Source organism: Gouania willdenowi, chromosome 3 (genome assembly GCF_900634775.1).
Source record: "Gouania willdenowi chromosome 3, fGouWil2.1, whole genome shotgun sequence".
NCBI classification, from domain to species: Eukaryota; Metazoa; Chordata; class Actinopteri; order Blenniiformes; family Gobiesocidae; genus Gouania; species Gouania willdenowi.
In genome coordinates this window covers 20,247,625-20,263,919 of record NC_041046.1, presented here as the reverse complement: position 1 = coordinate 20,263,919, position 16,295 = coordinate 20,247,625, and the positions used below count along the sequence as shown (strand labels likewise).

Sequence of the window (16,295 nt, the reverse complement as noted above, 5' to 3'; positions counted from 1 at the left end):
AGTTGCCATTTTTTTTTTTTCGGACTGTATCATTTTTTTAATACTTCATGTGAACACAGTGAGAAACAGTGTTTTGTATTTAGCAGTGCAGTGTGCTACTTTTGCTCTGTGTGCTCATTTTGAAAACAACGTTTACATTTTGACAATAAAGTGCACTTTTAACTCAAGTGTACAGTGCTTGGCAAACTGTGTCCTAATAAAGAAAATAGGGTGAAGTGTTTAGCGATGCACTACACTAGAAAGGGCAGTGTTTTTGCTCCAATACAAGCAGAATATGAGCAGTGTAGTGTGAAAGGGAGAAAAACCCACATCAAGTGGGTGTCTGCAGAAACCTTTCACCTTCCCCTGTGCTGGTTAGACTGTTGGTCGGTAAACATTAACCTTTCTACTGATAAATAACAAACTCATACAAATGAAGTGAAATTCTGCTGATCTGATCGGGTGCTGCGATTATTACTAATAGTGAGGATGATGATAATGTTAATGCTAGGATTAGGCTAATGCTTATGTTAGGCAAATGTTTACACTAGGTTAATGCTAAGTTAATTTTAAGTTTGTGCTAATGCTATTGCGAGGCTATTCCTAATACTAGGCTAATGTTAATGCTAGGCTAATACTAATGCTACGTTAATGTTAATACTAGGCTAATGCTAAAACTAATGCAGTGTGATGCGGGCCAGCACCTGCATCGTCACTTGCAGTTTCTTCAGGAAATGGAAATATTCCAGTTCAACTCACTTTTCCTCCCAAAAGAGCCGATTGAGAAGGCTTTTAGTAGATTTATGAGGTTATTAATAATATAATGTGAAATAAAGAGAGCTGAATGCATGGAACAACATATTATTCTTTAGTTCAAACTGATCCAGTTTATTTTATTCCATTTATCTAATCAGATTTAGGGCACAAATGCATTCTCTAACAGAGATGAGTTTAGATATAAAAAATAATAGTTATTTTTTATCATGTCTAACAAGGTTCACCAACATGTGGCCAATGGGCACCAGGTAGCCCGCATGGACCATGTGAGGTGCCCTCAGCAGCTCTAGTCATCAATGAGCTCCATTAGAAATCTGTTTAACTCTCTAGGATTCAAACTCAAAAAGATGAATACATCAGACTGATGTAGTTAGTACTTAGCCTTTAGGGTTAACTAACCCTAAAGTTTAATACCGCTGTCTTGTCGTCATTTTTTGATCAGTAAATACAAAACTTTGTGCAATGTGTTCAGTCGATAGGATTTTAAAGATGCTGCAGAGTTGGTTTGGATTGTGATCGAATACATTTTAAAAAAGAAATATATAAATAAATAAATGAGAAAACTACAATAACCCCAAAGTAGATTTTTGTTGGAAATGTAAAAAAAAAAAGTTAAATTGTACAAACATGTCATGTTTTATTGTTAGTTAAAAGTTGTTTGTTAGTAGCTAGTAAAACAGAAAGAGGATAATTTTCTATGAAATGCATTGAAAATGAAACAAATGCATTAAGTGTTTCATGTTGAAACTTAAACATTTCCTACCTTTTTAAGTTACTGCTAGCCTTCCTTCATTATCTTAGCCTCTAGGTAAAGTGAAACCGTGAACATTTATTATTTAAAACGTGCTTTTCAAGCGGTGGCTCTTAGGAGTATTCAAGTAGCTCACAGTTTCAGAAAGGTTGGGGACCCCTGATGTATAATATCATCATATCAGGAAACTGAAGGTGAGCGGTTTGTCAGTGTGAGTCAGGTTGGAAACAAATTGGATTGGAGCAAAGCCTGAAATTCTCTCAGATTTACTGTTGTTGTTCTTGGTAGTGATGAATCAGTGCTGTGTGTGTGTGTGACGTGTGTGCGTTGCTGTAACTCTGGCTCTGAGTGTGGGAGACCCTCTACAGATGAGTGGAAGGGGAGCTCCCTGCTCCAAATACACATACGACTCACCACCACAGCCTTAGATTTCTAGGTTTCAGGACGTTTCCCTTCTTCACAACTTTAGCGAAAACGACCAGTAACTGACAGTTATTTTACCAGTAATTTTCATTTGTTCATTCGTTAAAGCAGGGGTTCCCAAGCTTTTTTTGGATCGTGACCCCCATTATGACCTCAAAGATTGTTTTCCAGAATTAATTTGAGATCATGTTTTTTATACTAAATACAAATACAGAGTAGCTAGGATTAGTGGGCAATGTGACACGATACGCCAGCTCAGATATCTTCATGCTATAGTTTATTTCGTTTTTTTAATTACTGTTTTATTCTATTTCATTTTTCTTTCTTTTCTTCTAGATTGACCTAGATTTATATTTGACCAAGTGAAAGTAGGCCTATAGAATACAGTTGTTTAGGATTGTGTGTTGTTTTAATTTGATTTAAAAAAAAAAAAACCTCACATTTCAGGTGACCCTAAGATTGCATTAAAGTGTGTAAACTAAAACCTAAAACTTATTTTTAATCAAATTAATTACAGTACATCATGTTCTTTAACCCATTACAGTTATCAGTTATTCACAAGTAATCCCAATTACTTGCATTATTACACTAAAACAACAACAAACGGTGAATTACAGCCAATGTTAAATTTAGGGTTCAGTTAGCACTGTTTTTTTGGTTTTTTTTAACCAATCCACATTTCTTATACATGGTCCAACATCACATGACTTCTGCTTACATCAACAGTGTTACAGTGATTATAATGATTGAGCAAATTAACTTGAACTTAGCATTACAAAACTAGCATTAGTGTCTCCACTGAATGGTTAGCACCCAATGCAACATCATGAACCAAACTGTTTGGCTTCAGTATTTCAGGGTCTTTGCTTCTGCTTTGTGAGTTACAATGTAAAATCACTACGATCCTAATCATCATTACAATACTTAGAAACTGTCTATATCTGTCCTCTGACTGAGACGAACGGAGGTTTAAAATAATGACAACGTGAAAGGTTCTTTTCAAATAAAAAACAATGAACATCACATGTACATAAGTATTGAGCCTTTGCCGTGAAGATTAAAACTGAGCTCAGGTACTTCCTGTTTCCACTGATCATTCTTGACATGTTTACAGCTTCGTTGAACTAAATAAATTCCCTTGATTGGACATGATGTGGAAGGCACACATCTTTCAATATAAGGTCCCACAGTCGACAGTGCAAGTCAGAGCACAAACAAAGCATGAAGTCCAAGAAGTTATCTGTAGACCTCTGAGACACCACTGTCTCCTGGCACTAATGTGAGGCTGCTAAGGCTGCTTTGAATGTCCCAATGTGCCCAGTAGCCTGCATTCTTAATAAATGGAAGAAGTTGTGGAATCACCAGGACTCATTCTCGACTTGGCCGGCCGCATCTAAATTGAGTGATCGGGGGAGAAACCACCAATCAAAAGCCAGATGGAAGCCACCCAAAAACTGTTTAAAATATTAAAAAGGCAAAGATGGAACTCTTTGCCATGTGTGCCACGCATCATGTTTTAAAGAAACCGGGCACTCCTAATCCCTTGGGCCAACACCATCTCTACAGTGAAGCATGGTGGTGGCAGCATCATGCATTTGGGATGCTTTTCACTGGGACACTAGTCATAATAGATAGAAAGATAAATGCAGCAATGTCAGACACATTTTGCTAAAGAGTGCTCTGGGGAGACAGATCATCTTTTAGCTTTCTGTGAATGTCTTTGATTGGCCAAGCCAAAGCTCAGACGTAAAGGGGTGGTATTGGGAAAAATGTACTTTATAATGGTTTTGCTACAGTGACGGGCAGTTGGATTTTTGTACCCTTATAACTCATAAGTGGGAAAAATCCAAATCGCTCACAATCGGTTTCATTTTTAGCAGCTGTATATTGCCTCGTATTGCCTTTATGACATGATCTGACGTGTTTATGACACAATGCGACACAACGGTTAGACAAAACAAATGAATATCACCTTAAATGAACTATTCCTGTGGTCAGAAGAGGTGAGGAGGACAAGAAAGCAACTTAGCAGCTCCGGTGGGTGTTTGAAACAGCTGACAATTTACTCCGCTGCTGCTGCTCCCCCCTCTTTAACTACCTCACAGGTAAAACGAACATGGTGAAGGCAGGCCATCGTCAATGCGGTTTATCTACAGCTAATATCTTTAAGTTCAGTATAGAGATAATCCGGAGCGTAGCGCGAACACTCACAAGCAGTTTCACTTTTAGCAGCCATTACTGTCTCTCCAAGAGCAAGCCGTGGAGTCAGCATCAACAGACACGCCTACTCATGCATATGCATTAAGGCTATAAAACGGTCTGTTTTTAGTAGTGCTCTGAAAGCGACTTTTCAGATGGCTAAAACTCCAGAAAACACGTCGAGTTTGAGAAAATAAATCTCAAATACTATGTTGTTGCGGTTCTTAGAAAAATTGGAGATGGGTGAAAAATAGAATAATACAGGACCGTTAAAAGCAATTGAACATCGTTCTGAAACCGTCGTTGCACCGACTCTTCTTTTCAATGCTGATTGAACTTGAAAGGTGCAGCAAAGAAGATTGTGCCAGGCTTGAGGCGTCACATTTAAAAAACATTTAAGAATGTCATTAATATTATTGCCAAAGTTGCTCAATAGCAAAGCCAATCACCGCCAGTGATATCTTAATTTAATTTTTACATAATTTGCAAACAGTTGGGTGAAAAGTCTGTTGAGTTTTAAAGGAAAAATAAATGTATTAAATTCAGGAATAAAGCTGTATCATGTGCCGTGAATACTTTTCAAAATTTGATAGTGTTTAATAGTTTTTTGAAGTCTTGTCTATGCCTTGACATAATGGTACATGTTTTGTTTTTCTTTATAAACAAGGAGTTTTTCATCTTATCTGTTTAGAGCAAAATATTTGATAAAATGTTTTTCAAATTATTGATTGGATTTTCTAAGAAGTCATTATATTTTCAAATTATTGTAGATGTAGTTCAAGTACATTTAAGCATTAAAGGCGTCGGAATCATTTTCTAAGTTGAAATAGCTGGTCTGTTGTGCTTTGTAGCATCATTTCACACTGTGAGATGGTTTTATCATTTTAACTTGGGCATGCATGCAGCGTTCATTTGAAATGCTCTTTAAAAACACTCACTTTATTGGTTATGTGTCTTTTTGCTCAGTAGAGACAGCTGCCAGTTTCTTTTCCACAGACACATGCATCTGTTATCCTAATCAATAACCACGATTTGGAATTAAACAAGGTTTGGATTATTTTTGTATCAACACTTTAGAATATTTTAGAACTAAAGTCTCTTTTGAGATTTGCTTTAATTAAAGAACATTTACAAAACAAAAAGAAGAGGATAAGGCAATTGTTCAATCTTCACATCCCACACAACACCGCTTCCAAAGTAAATGTCAAAGCAGTCATACTGTAGAGATTTCCATAATGCAAAACAGAAGTGAAAAAGGCTGACGGACATAGAGAAAGATAAACATGTCTACTGTGGAAATGGAAACGGGCTTAATACCACAACCTTGTGTGACAAAGTGAAGAAAGTTTCCTGACCCAAGCTGAGCAAAAACATTACCCTGGCAAAGCTGTTAAAGCAAATACCCCAAAAGAACGAGTGATTCTGCAGTCCAGATAATGAAGACAACATGCCCCGATGGAAATCCAGAGAAGACAGACAGGCTTGGATGGCCTGAACAAAGGAATATCAAAGTGTAGTTTCCATTTGCAAAACCCATAATGACATTTACAAAGCCTCAGTTATAAGAGCAGAGCTGGAAAAAATGCAGTGTGATCACACATATTGGAAAAGCCTGGTCAGTTGATTACAATCTGTGTAGTGATGGAGTCGGTAAATCCTCGTCCTCATTTGTTCGTTTAACTGTGATCCTGCTGCTTACTGACAGCTTTTTAATGTGATTCTCTTTGGTAAGTGTTAGTGGGCGAGGGCACTCAGGAGAAGCTCGTTACAAACTCACTTTCTCTATATAAATCATGACTGGATTTACCATTTGATCTAACGTTAAGGGATCGTCAACAGACTCATGATGGTGGTTTTACTAAGCAGAACTTTAAAAGGAAACCAACTCGAGCTCCATCACCTAAATGTCTAACAGATTGCAGAATTTTTTATGACCTAATAACATTTTCTGTCTGTTCTGTTGGCAATTTGAAACGCGTAATAACATATTTATTACCCACAGGTGTAAATGTGAAAAATCCCAGTTTGCGTCCCAGAGCATCTGCTCTCTTATGAGGGTTTCACATAGTGCTGGGCGATACATCGAGATTCAAGATATATCTAGTTTTCTATTTTGGCGATATAGAAAATTACATTATCACCTTTATCGATATACAGTATATATATTTTCTATAGCTTGTTTTGTATCAAACTACTTGTTTGAGAAGTCACTGCTTTCACCACTTCTCAGAACAGCATGAAAAGCACAGTTGGATGGATTGCTGCATGTGTCTTAGTCCAGACCGTCCACTAAACAAAGCCACACTACAGAACTCACTCACACATGCTGTCCCTTATAAGAAAAAAAGCCAAAAGTGGCACATAGTAATTGTTTGTTAATAAATGTGCCTGTGTGGCATTTTGCATCAGCAAATTTAACCCAGAATTGTTAAGACTTCATTTGAATTAAAATTATTGACATTTATGTCGTATATCGCCATTTTGAGAAAAAATATCAAGATATGAGTTTTGGTCCATATTGCCAAGCTCTAGTTTCACACTGCCAGTGGACTGGGAAAAACTCTTCTTTTATTAGTAAAACTATGTAGCCATCCAAACAGTTACATTTCCGAATAAGTAAAGTAGTATGGCTGTCACATTATATGTGAGCTACCTGCTCATTCATGGTAATGCATTGATCTTGTAAATAATTTCCCATCGCTGTTGTGAATCCCAGCTCTGCTGATTTTTGTTTGAAAGTATTTTCTTTGTTACTGGTTTCATGATCCAAAAATACTTCAAACAGGCACCAAAGTCCAGAGTAGGACTGGGCGATAAGGACCAAAACTCAGATCTCAATATTTTTTCTCAAAATGACGATATGTAATATAAACCTCAATATTTTTAAGTCAAATTAAGTCTCACCAGAAAAACTATTCTGGGTTAAATTTTCCGGTGAAAAATGCCACAAAATGTGCCACTTTTTTCCCTGTAGTGTGGCTTGTTTAAGGGAAGGTCTGGGTGAGAACACACTCAGTGATCATCTAACTGTGCTTTTCATGCTTTTCTGAGAAGTAGTGAAAGCAGTGACTCCTAAAACAAGTATTTCAATACAAAATAAGCTGTAAAAAATAAACACATCGATATAAGCGATATTGTAATTCTATATATCGCCAAAATAGAAATCTCTATATATTTTGAATCTTGAGTCACTTGAAGTCCAGATTGCTTGGCTAGCGTGAGATCAGCTGAGTCATGTTTGACCACGACCAGCACCGCCAGTACAGCCGGGGTGGTGGAGGACAGCCAGAGCGCGGCCTGGTTGGTGCGCTTGGTTGAAATTTGGCGCATTGGGTAGGTACGTTAGTGTGTGCACAATGAATCAGCTCTCACATAAAATGTCTTCTGGTATCGCCACAGTGCTCGCCCAGGGAGCAGGTGACCTTCAGACCAAGTTCAATCTCACCAAGATTCTTTTAGCTCTTGAATAACAAATGGATACTTACATATATTATCATTAAGTATTTGGGATCCTATTTTACTGTGATTGTAGAAAAGAATTGGAGCAGTCTTGAAGGCGAGAAATAGGAAAATAGTGATTATCTTATTTTTGTATTATGAATTTGTATTGTGTGTACAAACAGGACAAACCAAGAGTTTAGAGTGTCTTCCACTCATTTAACTGAGGGATTTACAATTTCTCCTTCCTTCTCCCCCCAAACTTAACCGAGGTCTCTGCACCACACTCTAATGCTATAATTGTGTGGAAAGTTGACACAAACAGCTCGTTTCCACTTGCACTGAGGGAAAAGACTCCTAGACATTTGTCATTGTGTTGAGCTGAGGAAGTACAAAATAAAAACGTTTTTAAGTCATCATGGCACACAAGTAAGATAATCTGGGGTTTACACCACACACACGCACGCACACAGTCTAGTGTTAGCTAATATTGAGCTGGTATTAACTGTAAGCACTTATGTATCAATAGATCACAGAAACTGGTTACAAATCTCTATAAAAATTGTTGTTGTCCATTTATCTTCAATATTTATACAGATTGTGTTTGGTGCATAGTGTGCATTAATTTTGGTTTGTATAAAGAAAATATACAGCAGTACCACCAGTACACCCTAGGGGCAGTACTTGGATTTATGTATGCGCTCCACCTCACCTCCTACGTTTATCATCATTTGGTATTTTCATATATTTGAATCTTACTAATTCACAGTTCCTTACTATTACTTTTGTGTTTCAAACTAAAAATGGCTCGTATTAGGTTCTGCACATACATTTATTGATGGGTTTCATTTCTGTGATCTTTGACTTCTCTTTCTTTGAGGTCATTGGCACCAGCATGGACGTGCAAGCAGGTGCACACAATCAGCCAAATCAGATGGGACCATGTGGCCCAGAGGGAGGGGAGGTTAAGGAGTAGAAAGTTTAGATTAAAACGGTATAACATTGATTATGCCAATCGTGGGCAAAGAGCTATTTTTTGTAAATGTGTTTTTATTGACTGTGTAAATATTTATTGTGGGTTTTAAAACTGACTAAATATGGAACTAACGCACACATTGATGAATGGGTTAGTCCATGGTCTATTTAAGGGGCTGTGAACACAGGTTGATTATGTTTTCTTTTGCTTACGCAGGGGGAACTTTATTTATCCCATGTGGTGTGTAAAAAAAAGAAATCTTTTTTTGACTTGGGCACCTTGGCTACTCGCTGTAAGAGAACCATCTAAATCTTACGAGGACATTTACATGTTAAAGCTGAATTTTATGTAATGACGCTAAGCCAACTGATGACTATCGTAAAACACCTGATGCACATTTTGTGGTAAAGCAGTAAAACAAAGACAGTTTGATACAGACACAAAAATTGTGTCAATAGAGGTTAAATGAGCCCTTTTGGTGGCGCGTTTGTGTAATTTGTTCAAATAGCTTAGACAGTTAGAGAGATTCAAGGTGGACGTAACCAAATTAATATTTTTTTCAAGACTTAAAAGTCACAGAAAAATGTTGAATAAAATACCAACACAGAGACGACCTACAGCACTGTGGTGCATCCATTCAACCTGTACTTCAGCTTGATGCAAAGCAGGGTTCATATTGATGGCAAATTTTGATTTAATTTTAGTCATAGTCTTTCGAATAAAATGCAATTTAGTTTTAGTCAAAGTTTGTTCATCAGGACTATTTCAGTTATAGTCTAGTTTTAGTCAATTAAATCTGTTATAGTTGACTAAAATATACAAAAGAGTTTTTGCTGTTCAATTACCACTAAACAACATGATATGGTAATAATGTTTGTAAATACAGATTTGAAGTGATCAATGCGTAAGAACACATGTTCACATGAGTTCTAATTGGATTTCATCCCATGTGACAAAATTATATTTTTGTTTTTGTGAGTTTATGTATGAAAATATAAATATATTTTGATATTGTTTTCGTTCACACTTATTTTCCTTTAATTGGTCATAGTGCAGTTGTCGTCACTTAACAAAACAGTCTACAAAAACTACGACAAAATGAACACTGATGCAGAGTAAGACAGAGACTCAATGTTTTCTGCAGCACCATCTGTAAATAAAAGACAAACTAGAACAGAAAATTAAAACTAAATACGGAGCAGTTTGAGCTCAAGTGGGCCACAGATTTTATGCATGAGAACAATTTATTTCAACATTATTGTGCCCTAGTTTGCACTTCTACGTAAACACAACATACAAAATATATAATAAACTGACAATATCCATGCAATTGGAGACTCCGATATCAGTCCCAACAGGAACTCTAAATTTCCTCGATTTTGTGACCAGTTTCTATGTAATTATGGAAAATATTATTTAATAATTTGAGCCAAATTGAGGGATTTTGTAAGAATTTTGACTTTTTTCAACAGTTTAACATTAAAAATGACTGCAATCATGCAATATAAGCACCAGGAGTATTGAGTGTCATTTACACAATGATTCAGGTTTTCTCTGTAATTTCTCCTGCGGGCCGAATAGCTTGCTCTAAAGGGCTGGATTTGGCCCCAGCGCAGACATGCAAACACCAAAGACATGAAAAAGGTGGCAAAAAAAATACATCGTCGGGGTTTATTTTTTTTCCAAATTCCATTTTTTTTCAAATTCTGTGTATTCCACATTGTTACTTTTTATTCTGTTTTTGTTTTTTGTTTTTTTTGTTTTTTTAAAGAAATGTTTTGGTTTTCAACTCCTGAGTAAACAAAATGAATAACAATTAAAATAAAGAAAACCATAATTAAACATACATGTATGTCAATATAAAAGTGTAATTTAAAACCATGTGTAAACTCCATTTAAAAGATATAACTATAGATTGTACTGACAAGGATTATTCTTACTGCTCCTTTTTAATTATCTATAATCATATGTCATATAAAGATACAAGAGCAGAATTAATGTCACCTACGGGATCAATGGTTTACTGAATTTGAGCAGGTTTACTAAGTTTTGATCAACTTAATTTAAACTAACCTAATTTAAATTACCCTGATTATATTACTCCAGATGATTAGACAAACATAAACACAAGATGCATCAGTTGCTTCATTACTAGGGGCCAGAATATTAGAAGCTATTAAGTTATCATGAACCTACGATGTTTCAGATTCTACAATTTTTGGAATCAGTCTCGTCCACAACAACACACATCTTTTTCCCACAGATCTTCTGTACCTCTGATGAGATGTTGTTCATATTAAACTCTGAGCAGGTGAAGCTGACGGAGGCCGCTCAGCTCCTCCCTCCCTGTTTGTAACTGCAAACGGGTTTAGCTTCACAGACGCAAAGGTTAAGCGGGAACTGCTCGGCTCTGTGTTTAGGAGTGCGTGATGAGTTGCATAGTTTTTTTTTTGGCAGTTTAGTTGGTGTTGCTGATTGGCTGATTTGACATGTGTTTAGCTCTGGAGCGGGAGGGGTGCGGGGCGGGGGAATTAATGAACGGCCGCTTTGTGAGAACGGCGTTTCATTCACATGTCAGTTTCAGTGGATTACATTTTTAATGGTCAATTAAATGATTCTTTAACAAGAAAGATATAGGGCCCTACATACAGTACCTGATAAACGTCTGAGTGTTTTCCCAGTCCAGTGAAACCGGTCTAGTCTACTCCTGTGACCTCTTGTCCCAAGCAGTCCGTCCAGAGCGCGAGCGCTGTGGACTACTTAGTCCGCCGCGGAGTAATATGTAGAAACTAGAAAAACACTAGGAGAACGCAGACCTCCGCTAAGCAGCTCAAGCTCAGGTAACATGATAAACAGGATTACTACAACTACTTGTCAACATTGAGCTGTGTTACCATGACTACCTAGTGTCAACATTGAGCTGTTGACTCTGAGAGAACCTATTACATCATCAACAAGAAGTTCCACAGTGTGGATGGGAAAATAAATGGGACATACATATATCTCTATATATTTTCTTTTGGTAACCAGAACCTCACCAAAATGTAATCACCTGTTCCTTGTCCCATTTATCAATTTTCCTGAAAATCCATTCATAACTTTTCAAGTTATCTTGCCAACACCCTGATAAACGGAGGGTAAAACATAACCTTCCACTCTGCACTTTGCACGCAGTGGCGCTTCGTGGAGGTAATTACATCTGTTTGTGTATGGTAGATATGTGTGGAATGGATCTAGCCTCCAGCGTGCAAGGAGCGACAAACAGCCTATGACGACATTTAGTGTCATAATTAACCATTGGAGGATGAATGAGTGGCTTTGATAGTCTGTCTCTGCAGGTGTCCGTTGTTTCTTGGATGGAGAATATGTCCAGGCTCTATCTTTGCCTCAGAGTAACAATAGACTCCAGCTCCCAACAACTCTGACCAGAAAAAGCTATTGGGTTATCGTAAAAGAATAAACCAATGAAATATGTCATTTGATTATTGCGTTGCTATCAGGGAAACCATTTTATACTTGGGTCTTTATCATGTATATTTAAATCATTCCTAGAACAATCTCTCTGAACTGAACACTACATTATGGGCTCAGACTTGCATGAAACAACTTGGTCGTCATTCTCGGATGCAAATCACATTCCAGATTCAATGTCTCGGCTCAGTGACCATCCAATTGAGTTGGAAGATAAACGTGTCTGTCCATCTGTCTGTCAGTATGTCTTCTTGCCTCCTGCATCTCCTGCACAAGTCACATTTTCTCTTACACACACAGAGAGAAGCACACACTCCAAACATGCAAACACGCTCTTCTAATGTGTGTCAAGGGGACCATCTGCTTGCTAAGCAAAGCACTTTTCAACACTTATTTCCTTTGATAATCTGATGCAAGTCTGTGATCCAAGGATGAGTCGATTGTCATAAGGTTTGAAACTATCCATAAATAAAAATCTATAAAGTAAAGCATGAACTGAACCTAAATAAAGAAAATATAACTTCATTAGCAATGAAAAGTTGACGAATACTAAAAGCACAACTGTTTTAAAAGGACAAAGGAATATCGTTTTTTTTTTACACAATAATTAAGTAACAAGAATGTTAGTGATCCTAAAATTAGGTGGTGAAGCCTCTAGCTAATACTTTGAAACCTCGCCTACAGAGCTCGACTGGCAGAGAAAAGCTATTTTTAGTCCCCAGCTCAAAGAGAGAGGTCAAACTCCCAGATGAACCATGTCACTCCCAAACTTTTCTCTCACACACACGCAGGCGGCTCAGTGTGACTGTGCTACCTCGCTCGTTTGTGACAGTGACGGAGCAGACAGTTTGTTTTTTCTGTAAGCAGATTGTGCGTTTGCAAAGGCCTGCTTGTGTGCTCGTGACAAATGGGATAGAGAGCTTGTGTATTCTTATGTGTTATGCGCTGATGAATCTCAATGGCTGAGTGTTGTTTGCACATGACTTATTGACAGGCGGCTGTGTGTTAATTAGGCTGACCCTTGCTGACACACAAAATCACACCTCCCCGACACGTCGTCACCAGGCTACTTATTAACCATTAATCTGTGGGACCCTCATTTGAATAAGGCAGCAGGAAAAAAAAAAAAAAAAAAAAAACAGCAGTGTGTTAAAAGCAGATAAGCAGGTACAAGATGTAAAACCGGTTGTATCACTACAGTAAACGGGAAAATAAAGTGTTAAATATAATCACTGGCTTTATGGTCAACAAATCCTAGCAGAGCATGCTAATTAAACCTGTTAAAGTGAGCGCACTCACCCAAAACACAAGGACACTCTCAAAAACACACACTGCACAGCTGTAACATGACTCTTTTTGTTTCTGATAGTTAAATACCCCAAAATAATGCAATCATCTCCTGCTGCTCAAAGAGACTAAAAAAAAGTTCTAATCTCAACATGGCCGCTACAAACACAGAAGCTTTGCACTTCACAATTAAGCTCTTTGATGTGATGCAACACTTATCGGTACTAATGTGTCCATGTCACCCAATACAAAGTCATGAAACCTCTTCAGTAATGAGCCAATGAGTCAATGAGCTAACACAGGAACACAGCTATCTTAGATCAGGGTGCTATTCTTTTTCAAAAAACTCAATAACTGGTCCCTGTATTGTTTTACACAATAAGGCACAACATTTACATCACATAATTGCAAGATAGAATTTAGTCCCTTGGTGGTCCCTCGTTTCAGACTGAAAATGAGATTGATCGTGGTGGAGATGACCTGCTCCACCTGAGCCCAGGACCACAGGGCTTACAAGCTTTGAGCAGACTGGAGTCACAAACCAGTCCCTACTGAAACTCATGTCAAACAAATAGGACTCCCAAAAATGGGCTCAATCATCCTTCCATCAGGATATCATATCATGTAACAATGCTGGGGGACCTTCGTCTCCTGTCCTTTGTTGTCCTCTGTTTCATTGAGGTGTAGCTTTGCTATCCATAGCTAATAACGAACCAATAAGATAAAGAGAGAGGAGCATTTGAATGGACAAAAAGGTGAAAACGAGAGTAAAGGATTAGCATTCAAGCAATAAAAAGAAGCAAGAAAACAAGATGTACTGAAGCTGCTTTGCCATTACCCTTGGAAATGCGCAAAATCAAAATAGCGCAATAAAAACTGGTAATGGAAACATTAATTTAGAAAAAACAATCAAATATGACTAAACAATTTTTACGCTTTCATGAGTGGGATTTCAGATGTTTCGATATTAATATGTGTCGCAAAAATGCTATGGAATACACGTCACAGAACGTGTTGTACCTGGTCACATGACCACTTCTCTCCGTGAAAACATGGCGCGGGAAGTGTAAACATCAGAGGAGACCGGGACATTTTTTAGCATTATACTTAAAAGTCATGCTGCTACATTAAACGTGAAACAACAAAGTACTACGGAGTGTTAAAAGGAGGTTCTGAGCGTCGATCTTCCTGCAGTGAAGTCAGGCGGGATGAGATTTCACAGGAGTTACGAGGCTCCTGCCCAAAACAACCTTCAATGGAAACACGTTCAAAGCACAATTATACCTAGTCGACATTTAGAAACATCGCTACTATTTAGCAGAAATCTGTAATGGAATCCCAGTTTGAGTGATGGTGGATTTGGACACATGCTGCGAACTAAAAAAACTGCTAAAAGCATCCCTTTAACCTCTGTTATTAGGGCAAAAAGAAGATAATACAGAAAGTTTAAGGTAAATATTGTAGCATTCGTCTCACCATCATCCAGCGTGATGTCCTGCAGACCAATGGAGCGGAAGGTGGGTTCTCTGTCCTCAGGTTCCTGTTTAATGTTCAGCCTCTCCCCGTTGATGGGAAATGGCCCTTGGGGGCTCAGAGGATGAACCTGGGCTCCCACTGCTGCTGTGGCCAGGCTGGCCATCGCAGGGCTTGCGGCCTGTGGGGAAGGTTGTCCTGAATGCGGCTGTTGCAGGGCCCCCAAAGGACTACCACCTGAGGTCGGGGAAGACGAGGTGGGGGAGTGGTAGGGCAGGTTGTGGAGTTGAGGAGAAGAAGGCCCAGAATGGGGAGATGGGATTAACCTGGGTGGGGGGGCACTGGAGGGTGTGGGACAAGAAGCTGACCTCTGACCTACTGGGTGATAGCCCATTGCCCTCTGCAGCTGTGAAGAGTGCTGTCCTGTCATGGGGAGTCCACCTGGTGGGGACACTTGGGGGGGGTTTGGGGAACAGTGATAGCCGCTGAGTGCATGGAGGTGTGAGGAAGACGGGGTGAGCAGGGGTTGTTGGTTAGAGGGGGAACCAACCAGAGGGTTGCTGGTTGAGGATGAGGAAATTGACGGCGAGGGGCAAGGTGAGGAAGGATAAACTATTCCCACTGTGTTGGGTCTCTGCTGGAAGGGCATCCTCTCAAAGACATGAGGAGGAAGGCCTGGTTGACCATTGAAGGCCAGACCATGATTGTGACTGGGCTGCATGGGCAGATACGAGGGCCGGGAAGGGGTAGCTAGAGGAGCTGGGGCGGAGTTTGGGTGAAACGGCATGTGGCAGTCTGTGGGTGGGTGATGCAAACTGAGACCATGAAGCTGAGGCAGGTGCTGAAAGGATGGGGAGCCCAGGGAGGGGCCAGGAGCCTGCAGTGGACGCAAACCAGGTCCGGAGCTTTTGGCCAGGCTGTGAGGGGAGCTGGACAGAAGGTTGTCCGATGGGTGGCCCTGCTCAGGAGAAGGCAGCTGCGTGCGCACCAGACCCGCAGCGTGTGTCAGGGGGATGGAAATAGGAGGCACTGCAGGAAGGTCCAGTTCATCTCTGTGCTCCTGTTTCACCAGGACTGAGAAGACACACACACACACACACACACACAAATGAAAAGGAAGAGGAGATTAGGACAGGGATAAAAGTTTGGTCAATGAATTAGTGTACATTAATAACCTCTACTTCTTTATTTACCCAGCTACTGTAGAGATATGTTTCTGGGGAGGGGGAGGAAATTTGACCACTAACACTGGGCAGCAGTGCATTTCATAAGGCGCTTAACAAAATCTAATTTCACTGCAACTATTATTTCTTGCAATTGGGCCATTTCATTTTTACTGTAATAGCTCAGAGCTCTGCTATGCCAATCGGTAACCTATTTCCCAATCTGGTGCCTTGTGACCGTAAGTTTTATTTTTATCCAGCTCTGAATCAGAGAGAGAGCATATGTTGTCAGTCTGGGTGCCATCATGTGCAATACTGTGTAGGAAGAGAAGCCGAAATGTCCCCAAGCCTCAATCAG

The 16,295-nt window shown here is 39.1% G+C and overlaps 1 protein-coding gene across 2 annotated transcripts in view; it reads right to left on the bottom strand.

The window, feature by feature from the left end:
- nfatc3a (nuclear factor of activated T cells 3a) overlaps window positions 1–16,295 on the bottom strand; it is an 82,507-nt gene that overhangs the window by 6,806 nt on the left and 59,406 nt on the right. For both annotated transcript variants that reach the window (XM_028475896.1, XM_028475906.1), the window contains one exon: window positions 14,778–15,848. In XM_028475896.1, the coding sequence (XP_028331697.1) occupies window positions 14,778–15,848 (1,071 nt within the window). The remainder of the gene's footprint in view (window positions 1–14,777; window positions 15,849–16,295) is intronic.